Raw genomic sequence first — 19,103 nt, 5'->3', positions numbered from 1 at the left:
TTGTATGAAATTATCGAAAAATAATGAAAAACGCAAGTATCTTATAACTTCCAACGTGCAAAAAAATCAATATTTTTTATTTTTAATTAATAATGATTTCTCGCATTCTTAAATCGTCTGCCGGTAGTTAACATCGACGGACGGCCCTTCGATCACCGCTCGACGGAGAGTCCCTTTAAAAATCGACCTTTAAACCCTCCCCCTCCCCGTTCCCCGCTCGGCGCGCGGGGGATCGTCTTGCCGCGGGTCACGTGGCCGCTTATCGACGTATCGCGTTGGGCCGAGCGAACTGTCAAATGCGAAGATGGCCGCCGCCACTGAAATATTAAAGTCTCCCGCCGTGAGAATCGACACGACTCGCCGACAGAAAATGTAGAGTTTCCCGTGACGGAGGCGCGTCCCAGGTAATAACCGATCGCGCGGCACCGCGCGCGTCAACGCGAGATCGTTCTCCGCGGTGACGTTCCTGGGGCGGATTCGGACACGACGTTTTCGCGGAGTATACGCGCGTGTATGTACGTGTCACTTGCGTGCGTGTGCGCGCGTGTCTGTGTATATGCGCGGTGTGACATCTCGATCTCGTCTGACGTTTCGCGAGAAAGAGGGAGAGAGAGAGAGAGAGAGAGGGAGTGAGAACGAGCGGGCGGGCGGACGGACGTAAATATTGAGCCGGACGCTCGGCGAGCGACGATGCCGCTGATCCGTGTGCGCTGACCGCCGACCCGATCGGCCTGTCGCAGTCGCACACGCTCGACTCGACGCCGGGGAGGATCGCCGATGCCGTGCCATTTTCGACGAGTCGCTCCATGCTGCCCGCGACGTTGACACCCGCGACGACGTCGGCACGACGGCCGCACGAGCGTGCCCGCTGACGGCCGCGCGGATACGCCGTCATGCTCTGCTCCCGCACGACGCGTCCCTACACGCGCCCCTTGCCGATCGCCTGAGTTGTTAAATCGCGATTCAACGTATGTTTCTCAATGCCTGTGCGTGTATGTGTGTGTCTCTGTGTATGTGTGTCCGTGTGTGTATGTGTGTCGTTTTGCGTCGTTCCTTTTGAGCACGTTGACATTTTCGTCAATTCGTTAAAATAGCTCATTCGTATCGATCAGCTCTCCTATTGACCAGCTATGACGAGAAAGTTGAGCTCGTGTCGAGCGCATTATTCTCTTTTTTTTCTAACTGTTCCTTTTTTTACTCCGTTTTTTTACATACCAAGTTAAGAAAGAGATTATACCTGTCTTTGTTGTCACTTTGCAGCCTGCTTTGCAGTTTCGATGTTGTTTGAATGGTAGATCCGTGAAAAAGTTGTCCTTTTGCGCAACGATGCCAAGGTTTCTCCTGTGTCGCAGCTGGAGAACTCCGAAATGCCGGATATCTATGTTTCCTCTTCTTCTTTTCAGCAAATCTTAAGTATGAACATAATGCGCAAATTACGAGGGGGTACCAGCGTCGGAGGTATGAGCTCGAGCGGTACCGCTGGCCTGGACGATTGTGCCGGCGGCACGAATCCTCAGCACACCGCTCTGGGGCTTATGCACCTCAAGAAACTCTTCTCCGAGTACACCCATCCGCCGCATCCCCTCTCTGACACCGAACGTGATGATAAATTGTACAACATGTTGCCATTATTTTGCAAGGTAGAGCATAAAAGTGGATTCTTTAATATAAGATACTCCATTCCGGTATAAAGCAGCGTTGCCCAAGTGCTTTCTTCCCTTCGATATTCGAGAACGGATCATTCGCTTTAGAAAAAATGTGGTTTCCACATATTTCTTGCGTCGTCGTTGTAATTATAAAGAGACCGTCTCGTGCCGCTAGGTATTTGGCTCTAGTCCATCGGGAGACATGAACGAAAAGTTCTGGGACATTTTGGCATTCACGCAACAAGTATCAAGACTGATGGTGTCCGAGATCAGGAGGAGAGCGAGCAACCAGAGCACCGAGACGGCGAGCTGTGCCATCGTCAAGTTTCTAGAGATCGAGAACAGCGAGGAGTCGAGTAACGGCTGGATGTTGCTGTCCGCATTGAATCTGTTGGCGGCGGGTGACACGTCTCTGATACAAGTGAATTGAATTTCTTCGGTTGATTATCCATTTCCGAAAGCGAATTCTTTTTCTGCAACGTCAAAAATTCTTTTCAGGCCATGACCGCTGCCTCGGTACCGTCAACTTTGGTGAAATGTTTATATCTGTTCTTCGATCTGCCTGAGATGAACGAAGAAGATGCCGACATTACAGATGCAAATAGCGAATTTACTCCTAGAGAACGTAGGATACTATTACAAAAGATATTCGTTCAGGTGACAATAACTTTCCAAAATAACAGTTTCATATTTATCTGAAAGATTTAACTTTATCCGCGTGATTAATTTGTACCGTTACAACTTACAGTTATTGGTGAGATTATGTAGCCACCCTTATCCCGCAGAGGAACTCGCCCGCAAAGACGATCTTACCTTATTGTTCTCAGCAATAACCAGTTGGTGTCCACAGTACAATATTATGTGGCGTAAAAGTGCCGCCGAAGTCTTGATGACGCTATCTCGACATGGTCTTACGCAGAATGTAGTAGCCTATATTCATAGTAAGTTCAATACTTTATTGTACCTTTTATTAGTTCAAGATCAAATCTACTTGACGTGTTGATTCATCTTGCAGATAAAGGATGCATAGCACTTTGTATCGATAATATGCAACGTGTACCTGAGCTGGCACCATTAGAAGTTGTAGAAATGTTCGTAACAGCGTTCTGTTTTCTAAAAGATTCCAGTGAAGTTTCTCAGACATTGCTAGATGACTTTCGTGCTTGTCAAGGCTATATCTTTCTATCTGAATTTCTGTTAAAGTAAGTAAATGTCTAAATGTCGATTATGAAATACGGTAGCTATTTGTAGTGGTGCATTAAGAAAGAGATATTTCTACAGACATGCGCCGTCAAGATTAGAGCAAGATAACAGAGCGGAAGCACAAGATGCTATCCGAAATTTGGTACTAATGTTAGCGTCTTTAACAATGTGTGGTCATACAGAATTAAAGCCGAGTCAAGCTAGTATGGGATCTTTGTTTCAAATGCTTGGGTTTACCTTGCCACAGCCAAGTAACAGAGGTAACTTTGCAAATAAGATGCTTGTGAAATAAAAATATACGGCGAACATATTTTATGTCGTTTTATTGTATTTGCAGGAGGAAGCGTTCGAAATATTCAAGCGTTCCAAGTATTGCAATCTGTATTCGTGAAATCTAATTCACCACTTCTGTGTTGCACTATATTGGACGCGATATCTAGCGTGTATCACAGCGATAATGCAAATTACTTTATTCTCGAGGGACAGAATACCCTGTCCCAGTTTGCAGAGAAAATCCATTTAAAGAATCCGGAGATACAAGAGAAGTTCTTTCAATTGCTGGAGTTTATTGTTTTCCAACTTAATTTTGTTCCATGTAAAGAACTCATATCTCTATCCATTTTATTGAAAACGAACAATTCAGTCTCTTGCAGTATTATGTGTATGGAAACTCTTCTCAATATACTCAGGTAATAATATATGCTGAAGATAATGTAGGAAATTTTATTTTAAAATACATTTAAATAACAGATATTGACTTTTTAAATATAATCCGCTCATTTCAGACACAACACTATATTTAAAGATGTTTATAGAGAAGTTGGTATGTTAGAAGTTTTTGTGACTTGTCTTCATCGGTACGCAACGTTACTTAAGGATAAACAAGCTGCGACTGATCAAGGATTAGGTAATTTTCGTTAAAGACATTGTCATACGTAAGTTTGTACGCGAGTTTTGAGAATTTGACATGGTTTCAGAATACACGATATGCCCCGAGGATGAACGGTTGGGTGCCTTAGTAATGGAGGCTTTAACAACATTATTAGCGAGTAATGTTCAAAACGCGAATGTGTTTAGAGAATGCGGAGGCGCGCGATGCGCTCATAATCTAGTGCCCTATGTAGATTGCCGGTATCAGGCACTTGGTATTGTGAGAGAATTGATACTCAGTGCGGGTGGTGACGATGATATGGCGACCCTATTAGGAGTTATGCATTCAGCACCTCCTAATGCCTTGATATTGAAGACACATATACTAAAGGTGAATTTAATATTGCTCCATTAATCTCGTTGCTATATATTCGTAAAATTATTAACAATATAATTTATATTTTTCAGTCTCTGTTAGCCTGTTTGCGTGAGTCGCATAGGACTAGAACGGTTTTCCGAAAAGTTGGGGGCTTTGTTTACGTAATGTCAGTTCTGGTATCTCTGGAGAATCAATTAGGCCCGCAAAGGTCGGAGAAGAACGAACCTTGTAACGATATCATACAAAGAACTATGCAGGACGAGAGCCAATTGCTAACATTGCTACACGTGGTATTTCATACTATAAGCACAGCTATGCGATTTGAGCCAGCAAATGCAAAATTCTTCCATCATGAGGTACAGATTTGAAGCATATTGTAATAATTACGCTATTAATAGCCTGTTATTTTTATTGTAAAAAAATAATATTGATTTTATAGATTTGCCAATCGAGTCTGTGTGATACTTTACGCCTACTTGGGTGTTTCTCGACGCAGACGAAAATCACTGAGATGGATATGATACCAACCATGAATTATCATAATATGCTAATATCATTATTTACTGGGAGTATTCTGGAACCAGTATTTCCAGATAATATGCCAAAGACATTAGGATACGCATGCTTGCTGCTGCGTTTGCTTTATGACGTGGCGCTCGATTCCTTTGACAAACCAAATTTAGCTAACGTAGGGATAAGATCCCCAAGTCACAAGCAAAATAGCATGGAGGTATACTCTTCTTATCAGAGTATCACCAATCTATCTTTTAAAAATGGTAATTATGGCTGTGCGTTTCAGCAAAAGTCATTCGACTCTCCTGGAAGCGGCAAGAGATATATTATAAATTCCTTAAACCTAAGCCCACCTGCACCTGAGCCAATTGTGGTTCATCCTGGCATAGTAGTCGGAATGCTTCACCTACTCCCGTCTATATCCGAACCATCTAATCCGCAAATGGCACTAGCGTTACAATTGTACGTGGCGGAGATCATCAAGAGCTTAGTAAGGTCAGAAAGAAATCAGCAAGTGATGTGTGAAGCTGGTATGGCTGGTGAATTGCTATCAGTAGGTAGAATTGCTTTGCAAGACGAAGCACACCCGCTACATCAACCTCTGCAGTACATCATAGAAAGACTCGCTGCGCAATCGCTTGAACCAAGAGATCTAAGGTAACATCGGAAAAAAAAAAATATATATATATATATATATATATATATTCGAATTGTCATCATTTGTAATTTAATTCTTCTAGAGAATTTCTACGTTTGGGTGATCCGTTATGTTGTATTTCACTGGATGATATCGAGCCGAACAAATTTAGGGGTGGACCAGTTCCTTTAACGCGGATTAAGACATTAGTGTCGATGACGACGCCCAAGGACTTCAGAGCTCATGGTTCATGCACTTTACCACCTTTCGTGGAGCTCGATATGAGCGCTGAGGGATTTGCATGTTTATATCTACCAAGTGTCGCTCCGCAAAGTACCACACCTCCTACAGTTGTCTCCGCAGACAATAGTGTACTGGGAGGGATTGGATCAGGTAAATGACGTACTGCTGAAAACATATTAATGTATGATAAAAAATTAATGTATAATCATCCCTGTTAGATCAGACAATAACTATAATAAAAATATGATATAATAACAATAAAAATGTATTTAATTTCATAATTTTAGAAATTTTTGTAATGATTGTTATTATATATATAAGTAAATATTTATTTTAGGCGATAGATTATTTCCGCCACAGACCGGCTTAACATACAGTACGTGGATATGTGTTGACAAGTTTAGTGATCCTAGAACTGACCCTCATTGTGTACGATTACTCACCTTGGTGCGCACTCCGCAATCTGCAAGAGATTTAATTTGTTTGACTGCAGTTCTTAGTGCTAGAGATAAGGCTATTATTGTATCCACTCAGGAGACACCCATTCCGCAAAGTGAGTACTCTAAAAATATGCATCATTAAATTTAAGTAGCGTAATACAAATTAATGTGCATTTTTTAGATACAGGTGAATGGGAACCCGAAGGGACGGGTGAATGTGGTGCCAGGGTTTGGTGTCCCGATTTACTTCACGAAGGACAGTGGCACCACATAGCTATCGTGTTAAACCGCGCGGTTCTGAAAAACTCTAGCTTCTCATTATACTTAGATGGTCAACATATCCATAGTCAAAAGGTAATTACCATTAAAACGAAATGATGAAATAAAGGTTTTCTAGATAGCACATATGCAATGTATTTGTTTTTAGCTTCATTACATCACGCAAGTTCCTGGAGGTGGAGCAGCCAACTTAACTGTGGCTTCTCCGGTTTACGGCTACATCGGTACGCCGCCCTGTTGGCGCAGATATTCTAGATTGACATGGAAACAAGGACCGTGCCACTTGGTAGAGGAAGTGTTTAATTCTCAAAACATTGCCACTTTGTTCAGACTAGGGCCGCATTATATGGGAAGCTTGCAAGCACCGCAATTGAGTGGTATTGAAATAAACATGACTAATTTTCAAAATATATAATTCTATAAGTAATAAATATTAATAATATATGTTATTACAGGCCCCGAATCTCTAGCACCTCTTGTAGCTGAAGAAAAGGTTGTGTTTGGATTGAATGCAAAAGCTATGTCGCAATTAACTCTAGCGAAAATCAGAAAAGTTTACAGCCGTGCGGATAATAAGTCAATCGCCAAACAAGTATGAATGCCTTAATCTTTTGAGTGCAATATAACGAAAAAGAAAGAGATAAAAATTCAAACTAATTGACACGCATTAATATCTGATTAATATCTTGTTCTTTTGTACAACAGCTTGGCATGTCATCCCATGAGAACGCCACACCTATCAGAGTCCTCCATAATTCCGCGGGACACCTCAGTGGTCCAGCTAGAGCATTAGGTGGTGTAGTTGTCGGTTACCTTGGCGTTCGTGTATTTAGTCCTAAACCAGTAGCTACTATGATCGACAATGTAGGAGGATGTTCAGTGTTATTAGGTATGATTGACAATGAGACTCAAGTGGCGAACAATGTTCATCCCGATATTCTAACGATAAGATAAGACTAAAAAGGCGATATTTAATCTGTTTAAAAGGTTTAATAGCTATGGCCCAAGATGTAGAATCTTTGTATGCGGCTGTAAAGGCACTAGTATGCGTAGTGAGATCCAACCAAGCGGCCCAACAAGAGATGGATCGCAGGAGGGGATATCAGACCCTGGCTATGTTATTGCGAAGGAAATGTCCTCTCTTGAACAGCCACATACTGCACTTAACGTTCAGTCTCGTGGGGACAGTCGACAGCGGCAGAGAAACCAGTGCAATTCCTAATGTTACAGCGTTTCAAGATCTCTTATGTGATTTGCAAGTATGTTTTAAAAATTTCATAATTTCAATAGCGAGTGTGCATTCAAACAAACAACTGATTTAATTAATTAACTCAAATTCAGGTTTGGCATGAAGCACCTGGAGAACTGCTAAGATCTCTCCTTGAACATTTGTATGAGCTAATAGCGGAATCCAGCGAAAAACGAACTAACTTGCGATTAATGAGAGATTTACAATTAGTTCATAAATTACTGCACATCTTAAGCGACGTAAAGCTAAGTAGCACCAGACAGATCCTTCTGGCGCTTCTCAGTATATTATTGAGTCAACCACGACAAGCTGATCTACTATGGTAAACAGTTCTTTACTACTGTTATATTAATACTGTTATAACTACTGTTATATTAATTATTTACATACATACAACTCTCTTATCTGTCTTTTATGTAGGTTTGGGCAATTCATTGTGGCTACTTTACCGCTATGTTCCGAAAAACACCTAATCCTTAGAGAAGGAGAAGGAACAAAGGATGGGGAAGGAGAGAGTATACTTTTACGTAATCGTTGTTTACAGCTTTTACATTCGTTGTTGTTTAATGGATCCAAGGTTAATGTAAAGTAAGAAATTGTGCTAATATCTTTGATTATTACGTCAATATGCCGAATATATACGTTTGATGATATAAGTGCGACTGTACTTTTGCAGTATGTGTGAAGAAGTAGCTAAAGTTTTGGGCCTAGATTGGGTACTACTGTTCCTCCAGTCTGATCTTCATAGTACTACAGTTATCTGGGGATTACGTATACTTGTAGCGATGTGTTCTGTGCAATCGATTCTACAAAAATTCAAAGAAGGCACGAGCAATGGTGGTTGGCTGCGGCATACCGATCACAACAAGATGGCACTAGCACTTGGTATACAAATGGTTTTATGCTTACATAAGTGTTTCAATAAATATTGTTTCTACATATTTAATCTAAAATAGTTGCAGTATAATAATACAATATAATTATAACATACGTAACAGGTTGTCATCAACAAATGTCAACTGGTGAAATTAAACCATCTGGACTCCATGTACCGGGATTTCAACATCTGGGCTGGTTGCTTCCGCAACATATCGATCTTGTTCCGGAACTTTATTTTCTCTTCATTGCTCTCATGATGGGACAGCCTGTAAAATTGTTGCCTACCGATTCGAAGGTAAAAATAGTCCATCTTATCTTTATATTAAATCTATATATGTTTTCGCAAAGTGTTTTAAATCTAAATGAAGTGATTTAGTTGCTCTTTGTTCCCTGAAATCGAGTCTGTGTTGCTCCTTTATTAGCGTTTAATATACAGAAAATAATAACACTATAATAATAATAACTACGTATATATTACAATTATGTGGCAGCTCGATTTGGATAACGTTTGGAATTTTATGTTCGGAGTCCCGGCAAATCACACATTATCGTCCTTTGCTAGTAGAATTAATCTTTGTCCCGAAGCAATGGTAACGTTACTAGCTATGGTGCGGACTATGTTGAACAACCACTCGAACAAGTGAGTTATCACGAGGAATCATTAATTTGTTTCATAATTGTGTCGTATTACTTTGTAATGAATCTTTTTTTCAACAGCCCGGAAGTATTACCAGCGTGGTTAAACGATTATCCCGTGACAATAATACAATTCCTGTTTTTCCTTTATCGCAATTTCACTGACTTCATGCAAGTCTTTATGTCCGCGGAAGTTTTGGGTGCCTTAGCTGGGACCTTGTTTCCGAAACCCGCGAGTTCTAGTCAGGATAGTAGTGGTGCCAGTACCCCAGCTGACGAGGTAATTATGTTAATTCAACAAGTTCTAAAAAAAAGGATACTTTCGATTTTTTAATTGAATACTATCAGGACTGACACTCTTAAAAAGCTTGCTATATAAATTTGTAAGTCAAATTGGAAAGTATCTTTATGGAGACGTCTTGTAGATATCTTACAATTAAAGATATTAACTTTAATGCCGGATAATTATTGCAGCAAGAACCAGTATTAGTGAGATCGCCGTCGAAAGACGTCGGGTTGACAAATCACCCGGCGAAGAAGTTCGTAATGGACTTTTTTAAAGTTATCGTTGTTGACTCGCTCTCATTGCCAGTTACGACGAAATCTCCGGCGATAGATCTTGTCCTGGAAGCATGGCCGGAACATGCGTCAACGGGACAGCAAATGCGTTATCAGACAGAAGTGTTGTCTATATTGATGGAACATTTATTAGCCGCGGATGTATTGATAGGGGAGCAGGCTGCGTTACCTGTCGTTCCTGGTGGATCGGCCAATAACATAACTCATAACGTTTGCTACGTAGCAGCCAGAATAGTTGACAAATTATGGCAAGGTAATAATTTGATCTGTGCACTGCGTATACGTTAATCTAGTTAATTAATTAAATAGATTAATAAAAAAAAAACGTTACTATATATGTGATTTCTCAAATATCAGGCGCTCTGACGAAAGACCCGCATGAAGTATTCGATTTCATTGTAAAATTAATTGGACAAGCAAAAAGACGACCCGGCGCTGTTAGTATGGAAGGCCTTCATCACTGCCTGAATAGGATAATTTTATTCTTACTGTCACGTGCGACCGATTCTATTGCCGATCAAATGGCGGTATTGGAGGCATTACATAAGCTTACTACTCATAGGTATGTACAAGAAGCTGTGAAATGTTATGTACGTTTATACACATAATACTTATATTTTCATTAAAAGTAAAGAGAAATTAAATGAGTTACGATTTTTCTGCAGATTATTAGTATTTGGTGCTGGCAATCACGAGTTAGAATTTATCGGCTGTTTAACGTATTGCTTGTTACAATTGACGGCTGATATAAAGATCATGTTGGATACTAATATGAAAACCACGTGGCACGTGAACCCGCAAGTGGAATCCAGTGACGACAGACTAATGTCTCACCAGGGGCATAATTTAATGGCTGTAGCGGCAACGAGAGTCTGGGAGGAGTTGTATGTATGTAAAAAGCCCGCGATAGAGGAAGTTTTCAAAGTAACTCTGTCACCACCTGTGGGTAACGAGCGGGCACCAGAATTGCCGGTCGTGAGAGAACAAGTTCACGAAGCTGCGTCGAAGCTTTGGTTGAATTACGTAGTTTCGGAAAGAAGAGCCTCATACAGGGTTCCCTGGGAACTCCACAATCAAATCCAGTCGGTACGTTAAGCTTTCCTTGCGTCTACATGTTATCTGTGTATTATCAAAATTATTAAAAATAAAATTACGCTAAAACTGCATATTTGGATAAGTAGTAGTGTATGTATATAAAAAAATTACAGAAAATCCAAAAGGTAACAGGAGGATTGACGAGATTAGCGAGCCGAACAAAAGTGCGAAAAGAAGAGTCTGTACGCGTAAGACTTAGGCTACATCAGAATACCGTTGCTCAATGGACAGAACAGCACGTCGCGTTAGTCAGGGAACTTGCTGCAGTGAGGCGTTTGCAGCACCAACAGACCAACCTGCACACTCAACGTTACGTATATCAAGTAAGATATTCTGTCTAAGAATTTTATTTATTTCTGTTAGTTTTTCCTTATCGAACAACAAAATCGATAATTACCTTTTGCAAGAGATATATGTATTCCGCGTTAATGGAAAACTTAACGTGGAAAAAATAATATGCTAAAAATATTCATTTGTAGGAATGGCTGCAAACTGAAACGGAATTGACTAGAGAACGCGGTCTTTGGGGACCTCCGACACCTACTATACTGGACAAATGGATGTTGGACATGACCGAAGGGCCGTGTAGAATGCGGAAGAAGATGATGAAGAATGAACTCTTCTACATACATTATCCATATCGGCCTGAATTAGAGCACCCTGATAATGTGAGTTGTATGTCTTTACGATAATGAACCGTAGAATTATTTCGAAACTTAAACATAAGCATCTACATGTATTCGCAGTCATAATGTATTTATCTGTTAACTGTTTAGAAACAGCTAAAGTACAAAGTAGCGACGAGCATGGATAGTAAGGAATACTATTTGAAACAAGTCAACAATTCGTCGGGAATGTTTGAACGCGAACGAGACCCCGTTATAGATGATACACCGTTAAATGTCAATGAAACTTCTACCGAGAGCGAGCCGCCGATGGTTCCGTGCACGCTGGAACGCCACGCCAGCGAGCCAGACGAAGCGCCCGAGGATAACGAACAGGAAGAAGAGAACAATCAAACTGTTCCAGACAATCAAACTTTGATACGTCTACTGGAGGAGCATGAGAAGGTTTCTCTATATAATCAATGTTTACGAAATTACCGTAACCGCAAAGTTCTTGTTCTAATATCTTTATTCGCGTTTCAGATAAGTCACATGTTTAGATGCGCGCGAATACAGGGTTTGGACACGACCGAGGGTCTCCTCTTATTCGGAAAGGAACACTTCTACGTGATCGATGGATTCACATTGTTGAAATCTAGAGAGATAAGGGATATAGAGAGTTTGCCGGACGCGTACGAACCGATCCTACCGTCGCCGGGATCTCCCAGAAGATCTAGGGCGATGAGACAGTGTTCCAAGTTCAATTACGAAGATATCAGGTATTCTCGAGATAAAGTTTTCTTTGCACAATATCTGAATATCAGTTTAGATCGCTATATGAACTTCATATTATCTACAGGGAAGTACATAAGAGACGATATTTATTGCAACCCATGGCACTGGAAGTATTCAGCGGAGACGGTAGAAACTATTTACTGGCATTTCCGCGAAAAGTGAGGAACAAAGTTTATCAAAGATTCATGACGTTCGCTACTGCGATCGCCGACAGCGCTCAGCAGTCCGTAGCTGGCCAAAGGCGAACGGCAAATGTCGAGCAGGCCACTGGCTTGCTTTCGAATCTTATAGGGGAAACTTCGGTTACCCAGAGATGGGTGGTTAGTAGTTACAACTATGTAAAACAAATAGGATAAGTAGTAGAGCCTGTACTCCTTATTAAGTATAAACATTTTCCTCACAGAGAGGAGAAATATCTAATTTCCAATACCTGATGCATCTCAATACTCTGGCGGGTCGTAGTTACAACGACCTTATGCAATACCCGATATTCCCGTGGATCTTAGCCGATTACGACAGCGAGGAACTCGATCTCACGGACTCGTCGACATTCAGAGATTTTAGCAAACCTATGGGCGCACAAAGTCCCGAACGATTGTTGCAATTTAAGAAAAGGTATAGAAAGCAGAGTGATATATAAAAATGTGTTTCCCGTTGTGGAAAAGATATATTTTTAAAACGATTATCCTTTTTTTTTTTGCAGATATAAAGAGTGGGATGATCCGCACGGAGAGACTCCCCCTTATCATTACGGCACACATTATTCGTCAGCGATGATAGTATGTTCCTACCTGGTGAGAATGGAACCGTTCACACAACACTTTCTCAGATTACAGGTTTGTACATATCGAAAGCACAGTAATTTGTCTCTTATCCTCGATCTTTACATGTAACATGTGCAATAATTACAATTTTTCACAGGGTGGGCATTTCGATTTAGCTGACAGGATGTTCAATAGTATAAAAGAAGCGTGGTTGTCCGCTTCCAAACATAACATGGCCGATGTGAAAGAACTTATCCCAGAATTTTTTTACCTCCCGGAATTCCTAGTCAATTCAAATCATTTTGATCTAGGTAAATGCTTCTTCGAATACGATACGTTACTTAGGTTTCTTCGCGCGTAATGGTCTCACGCGTGACATTTTCCTTGTAGGCTCTAAGCAAAGCGGTGTTCAACTCGGCGATATCGTTCTTCCACCTTGGGCGAAGCAGGATCCTCGTGAATTTATCCGTGTACACAGACTTGCGCTGGAATGCGATTACGTGTCGCAGCATCTCCATCAGTGGATCGATCTGATATTTGGGTGCAAGCAGAACGGCCCGGGGGCTGTCGAAGCCGTCAATGTATTCCATCATCTGTTCTACGAAGGCAACGTTGACATCTACAAGTTAGTTTACATAATTAATTCCGTTCATTTATTATTTCGAAGTCTCATCTAGAATAAGTTTTCTAATTCCGTCTCGATTGCAGCATCGACGATCCGCTGAAAAAGAACGCTACTATAGGCTTCATCAATAATTTCGGCCAGATACCTAAGCAATTATTCAAGAAGCCACATCCGGCGAAAAAGATGACGCAGAGAACCAGCGTTATAGATCCCGGACCTATCACCCCTGGACTGAGCATCACTACGTCTGACAAGTTGTTCTTCCATAATCTCGACAATTTGAAACCGTCGCTGCAACCCATTAAAGGTTCGTATCCCCGCATCTCTGCTCGACATTTTTTGTTAATAAGGCCACACATTTTTAAATATCTAATTTATTTTTTCCTTCACAGAATTAAAGGGTCCCGTTGGACAGATATTGCACGTCGACAAAGCTGTGTTAGCGGTAGAACAAAACAAGACACTCATCCCACCTTCCTACAATAAGTACGTAGCATGGGGATTCGCTGATCATTCCCTCAGAATAGGGAACTACGACAGCGACAAAGCGATTTTCGTTGGTGAGGCTATGATGCAAAGCAGCGGAGAAATAGTGGCGTGCGTTTGTCCGTCTTCCAAATTGATAATTACTGCTGGCACCAGCTCCGTAAGTCTTTCGTTTACAGGAAAGAGAAGGTTGTGAAACAGAAAATTTCAAATAATTTCTTTTTTATGAGAAAAAGATAAATTATCATAGAAAATGCCCATCGCATTTTATTTTATTAGTTTATTTTACACAGTCTAGTTATTTAAAAGATAGTAGGACTAACTTGTGTGAAAAATTATTACTTGAAGTTATCTTTTTCTATTCTATTTTACGCTAGTATTAATTGTGCGTGTTCGTAGGTCGTCACTGTTTGGGAATACGCCAAGCGGCAACTCTCCATAAAACAGTGCCTGTACGGACATACCGATGCAGTCACATGTTTATCATCCAGTCCCGCGTACAACGTTATCGTATCCGGATCGCGGGATGGTACGGCGATTATATGGGACTTGTCCCGATGCTTGTTTGTGCGTCAACTTAGGGGCCATGCAGGACCAGTGGCGGCAGTAGCCATAAATGAATTAACGGTATTTACATTAACATTATACGTAAAGATGCGGTAAGTAGAAGTATATGTGACAAAATGTTACGTGAAATATGTTGCAGGGAGACATAGCTACATGCGCAGCTACATGGTTACACGTGTGGAGTATCAATGGAGAAGAATTGGCAAGCGTTAATACTTGCGTTGGCCGCGCCGACAGAATGCAACAAATATTATGTGTCGCTTTTAGTCAGACTCACGAATGGGACTCCCAAAATGTTATTATGACTGGCTCCACTGATGGCGTTGCTCGTGTAAGATATAACGTTTCTATTCCTTTAAAATGTTTTAGCAAAATTTCACGAAAAATATTTTCGAGCTATGGGGCAATTTGTTTACAGATGTGGTCAATGGATTACGTGCAAGTGCCTTCGGAGGAAGAGAAGCCTGAAGAAGTGACGACTGCCAAAGAAAAGAATGAGAAGCAAAGCACGGAAGGCAACCAAACTGAAACGAAGAAGAGAGTTCAGGAATTAGTCAAACAAATGAGTATATCTGCCGAAGGATCAGGTAAGCCTAAGGATCATAACGTCGCGCATATATCAATGAATGCAGTTATAATGGATTTTTATCTTTGCTTCAAGGTGCACTTATGAAAAGTGGCTCTGAGAGTAGTCTCTCTGAAGCGGAAAATCCCAAAGAAGCTTCCAGGCTTCATGAAGAAAAGGAGGAGTGTTCCGATAACGAATCCAGTAATGGTTCAAGTAATAAACCTTCACCTCAGAATAATCACGCGTCACTGGTCGTGTTGCGTAGGAAAAGTCGCGGAAATCCGATGTTCAGGAAAAGCGAAGGTGGTGGACGTGCCGATAGCGAGGGCACGCAAACCAGGTAATACAATTTACAATCACAAGTTGCGGAGATCCTATTGTAATCGTGGGATATTTCTCTGTTATATTTCACAGCGAGTCCGTCAGCAATCCCGGAGATTCCGAAGGGGCGTTGAGGACTAGTAAGAGCGATACCAGTCTGACCGACAGTTTCGTTATGGTCACTGAAGCCGACACGAAGCCGCGAAAAATCAATCCACAAAATATCTTGAGGGACGGTTTCAAATGGCAAAGACAATTGGTATTCCGCAGTAAATTAACAATGCATACTGCCTACGATCGTAAAGACAATGCAGAACCAGCATCCATCACGGCCCTAGCGGTATCAAGGTATTTATGAAGAGCATATAATATTGATGAATTCTACCGACAATTTTCTCATAATAAAATAAATTTTATTAGATTTCTACTTATTGTTATATATGTGATCTCTTTTTAAATAAATAAAAACAATAAACAATAATTGAATAAAAGCATTACGTTTTAATTTTTGGTCACACCAGTTGCAGTGTATTACTCACTTTTATACACGATTATAAAATTTAATTATTTATGAAATAATATTAAGTAGATACATTATTATTGTATTATTTGATTCGTAGGGATCACAGAACAGTGTACGTGGGTGACACTCGTGGTAGAGTATTTTCATGGAGCGTATGCGAACAACCCGGACGCACGGTCGCCGATCACTGGCTGAAAGACGAGGGAGCGGATTCTTGCGCTGGTTGCGGCGTTAGATTCAATCTATACGAAAGAAGACATCATTGCCGCAACTGTGGGCAAGTATTCTGCTCGAGGTAAGTGTCTTAGGGATCGTATTTATCTCAAGAAAATGATCTTTTGTGCTTTGCCGAGGTATTTAGCCGAGTTAATTACTTCACGCAGATGCAGCCGATTCGAGTCCAAAATATCCAGGCTCGGTATCCTAAAGCCGGTTAGGGTCTGTCAGGGCTGTTATTCGTCATTACGGTCTCAGAGTAACTCCACTGAGAGTAACACTTAATGTGACAGCACGAAGTCTTATCTTACATAAATCGTTAAATTATATGGAAAACTCTTAGCGGGTTGTAAATACTTAAGTGTACCTATTAATCTTTCAGTTGAAGTTCTGTACATGAACAAAACACAAAGCGTTCTATTCTTTCTCGTGCGTGAACTCAACGCGCGATCTATTGTTATTTGTGATCTATTATATTTGTTTTATTGGGTGAGTTCATGTATTCGTGATTCTACTTGTATCTGCGTAAGCAAAGTTTGTTGCATTTTTATTCTTTTCGCGATGACATTTCCATTATTAATCGATTCTATTGAAGCAACAAGAAGGTATGATTATTATAGGTATTAAGTGCTAGGTTGTACATTCCTTGTCGATTGTTTCGAGTTATAGATAAAATATTATTAACTTGCGAGAGAGAGAGAGAGAGAGAGAATTCTAATATATTAAAATGAATTACATATTATATATTTAATATAAACTTTTTATTATTGACAGGTCTGTATAAAATTTATGCGTACTAATTTTTCACTCTCTCTATGTTTTAAATCAAGTTATATTATGAATCAAATTATATATTATATGTTACCCCTAAAATTTGCATTAAGGGCGACGACGTAAGATGTACTTTCCAAATTTTCTTAATTAAATTCTTATATATATTTAAATATATTTTATTTAGCACAACAGTGCATTAAGTCGCAAAATGGTAACAGTATTTATGTCATCTCCAACCATTATGTAATATGTTACCTTGATTATCATTTATTGATCATGATTATTAATATTATACATTATTTATATACAAAATTAAATATGATATATATAGATATAATCTGTGATTTTATTTTTCTATTTTTATTTAATGGTTCGCATAAATATTAATCGACTATGTTATTACATCGATATTTTATAATCTAAGTTATCAATTTCATAATTTCATATTTTAACGTAAAATTAAATTTGAAAATAGTTATAACTAAAAATTTTGATTTATTTAATAGATATATTAATGAAAAAAGATATGTATATGATTGTTTTCTTATATAGATAAATGTTTATTTTTTAATTTCGTTTGTTTGAGATTCTTTTCTTATTTTATATATCTTATTTATTCATACCATGTTTTATCTTCATATATTATGTTTTGTAATTCTTAAAGAGAATTGGAAAGTATCTCTTTCTAATACAATCGTACAACTATTTTTCTTTCGTACATTGTATACGTTTGACTTTTCTATCGCGCATACGGTATATACATATAACCGCTATTTAAGAACTGTATTACGATTTAACAAAAAAAAAAAATATATATATATTACTGCAATGTATTCCTAATCTTGTATCCAAAGATATAGAAATCATAACTTTGTAATAGACAATACCGTATCTATGTAACATGTTATTAATTATAAGACACTTAAGCAAAACCATAGATAAAAATAATAAACCATAGCTAAAATCCACCAGCTAATGTCATTAGCAGTGACATAAATGTGAAATACAAATGATTGTGGTTTACAAATTAATGTGCCGTGATCCTTATATACTAATTGTGGGATTGATTTCCAAAGTGAATTTAGAATCCCTGTGTATGAGAAATTTATAAAGTTCACTACATTCAACGGTTATAAACATGCGTACCTTCTAAGAGTTTAAGTTTCTTACAAAGAGCCGGATTAACGTGAGAGATATTTGAAGTTTTACAAATTTCGAGATCGATTTTACGATCAATTGCGAAATTGATATTACTAATTGACTCTACTCTATTTGTATTCCCTAATGATACATCTCCACTTCCGTAAAAGCACAAATTTTATAAAAAACAAAAAAAATTGAAGTTAACGATACAATCACCAGATGTAAGCGAATGTATTTTGACCGGATTTTTTTTACGTTTCTCTACGTTGATACACACACAGACGAAATATTATAAGCACAACATTGTCGAATATTCTTCGAACAAGGGTATAAGAAAGACAAGAAGATCAAAGACAGAAAATATTGATACTCTAACGTCTAATGTTGAATTATGTACACGCATCAGAGTCAACGTTTTACCATGCGTAAAGAATCCGTGTTACTATGCACATCAATTCGAATTATTCATCGTCAATTATTTACATTTTGCTTTCTATTTGGACGAAAAGTCTGTCGAACTTTCCACGACCGGCTGTTACCGAGAAATCAGACGAAGATACGTGTGATTTGATAATATATATTTTCGTAAAAGTAGCTGAGAGAAGAAACGTAGATTATACTTCTTTGGAAATAGTTCACCAAGCTAATATTTGTTATTTTTGAAAAAAATAAAAAAGAAGTATACCTAAAGGAATTATAAACGTTTAAACAAAGTAAATAATTAAGTTGCGCGAAAATTGTAGGGATATATATCAGTTATTATATAACAGTATGCGTAACTTAAACCACAAATCGCAATGGCATTATCATTGTAAGTTTATAATTATGATTTCTAGTCATACAGATAAGTATGCAAAACGGATTTGTTTTCACCTGACAAAATTTTACTTCATTATACACGAAGCGAAGTATTATTTACAATTATTGTATAAATAGAATACTTTTACTGAGTACCACATAGATTTTTGAATACATTTTATTATATAGTTTATTATATACCAGAAGAATAAAAACGCAATGCTTTTGAAAGATGTTCTACATTGTACTGTTGTTATACTGTTATTATAT

The 19,103-nt window shown here is 39.0% G+C and overlaps 1 protein-coding gene across 3 annotated transcripts; it reads left to right on the top strand.

Annotated features, from left to right (window-relative positions):
• Window positions 1-29: 29 nt before the first annotated feature.
• On the top strand, window positions 30-17,227 carry LOC112455753 (WD repeat and FYVE domain-containing protein 3). Of its 3 annotated transcripts, XM_025017893.1 has the most exons (47): window positions 30-968; window positions 1,404-1,640; window positions 1,822-2,067; window positions 2,145-2,303; window positions 2,395-2,587; window positions 2,662-2,848; window positions 2,928-3,109; window positions 3,187-3,538; window positions 3,635-3,756; window positions 3,827-4,110; window positions 4,188-4,454; window positions 4,538-4,828; window positions 4,898-5,268; window positions 5,352-5,641; window positions 5,829-6,044; window positions 6,113-6,285; window positions 6,359-6,587; window positions 6,666-6,802; window positions 6,916-7,099; window positions 7,198-7,469; window positions 7,552-7,781; window positions 7,880-8,047; window positions 8,136-8,344; window positions 8,458-8,633; window positions 8,830-8,978; window positions 9,056-9,254; window positions 9,449-9,806; window positions 9,911-10,115; window positions 10,219-10,639; window positions 10,762-10,971; window positions 11,128-11,316; window positions 11,425-11,718; window positions 11,797-12,032; window positions 12,113-12,368; window positions 12,452-12,663; window positions 12,752-12,884; window positions 12,970-13,123; window positions 13,203-13,437; window positions 13,521-13,744; window positions 13,830-14,083; window positions 14,323-14,550; window positions 14,630-14,821; window positions 14,909-15,077; window positions 15,152-15,398; window positions 15,473-15,727; window positions 16,000-16,197; window positions 16,286-16,403. In XM_025017893.1, the coding sequence occupies exons 2-47, from the start codon at window positions 1,416-1,418 to the stop codon at window positions 16,401-16,403; spliced, it is 10,299 nt and encodes a 3,432-aa protein (XP_024873661.1). In that variant the 5' UTR covers window positions 30-968; window positions 1,404-1,415. The 3 variants fall into 3 exon arrangements, with proteins under 3 accessions (XP_024873661.1, XP_024873660.1, XP_024873659.1); XM_025017892.1 differs by having other exon boundaries at window positions 4,538-5,268; window positions 16,286-17,227; XM_025017891.1 differs by having other exon boundaries at window positions 30-404; window positions 4,538-5,268.
• Window positions 17,228-19,103: the final 1,876 nt, after the last annotated feature.

This window comes from Temnothorax curvispinosus, unplaced genomic scaffold, assembly GCF_003070985.1.
Source record: "Temnothorax curvispinosus isolate PA1 unplaced genomic scaffold, ASM307098v1 QBEX01006326.1, whole genome shotgun sequence".
Lineage (NCBI taxonomy): Eukaryota > Metazoa > Arthropoda > Insecta > Hymenoptera > Formicidae > Temnothorax > Temnothorax curvispinosus.
The sequence above is the reverse complement of the archived record's forward strand: the minus strand, read 5'-3'. Positions and strand labels throughout refer to the sequence as shown.

Bases quoted from the DNA above. Each gene is read 5' to 3' on its own strand.
- LOC112455753 (XM_025017892.1), top strand. From the start codon at position 1,416: ATGAACATAATGCGCAAATTACGAGGGGGTACCAGCGTCGGAGGTATG. The intron at 2,068-2,144 runs GTGAATTGAATT...AATTCTTTTCAG, and splicing joins GTGACACGTCTCTGATACAA to GCCATGACCGCTGCCTCGGT. The intron at 9,255-9,448 runs GTAATTATGTTA...TAATTATTGCAG, and splicing joins CCAGTACCCCAGCTGACGAG to CAAGAACCAGTATTAGTGAG.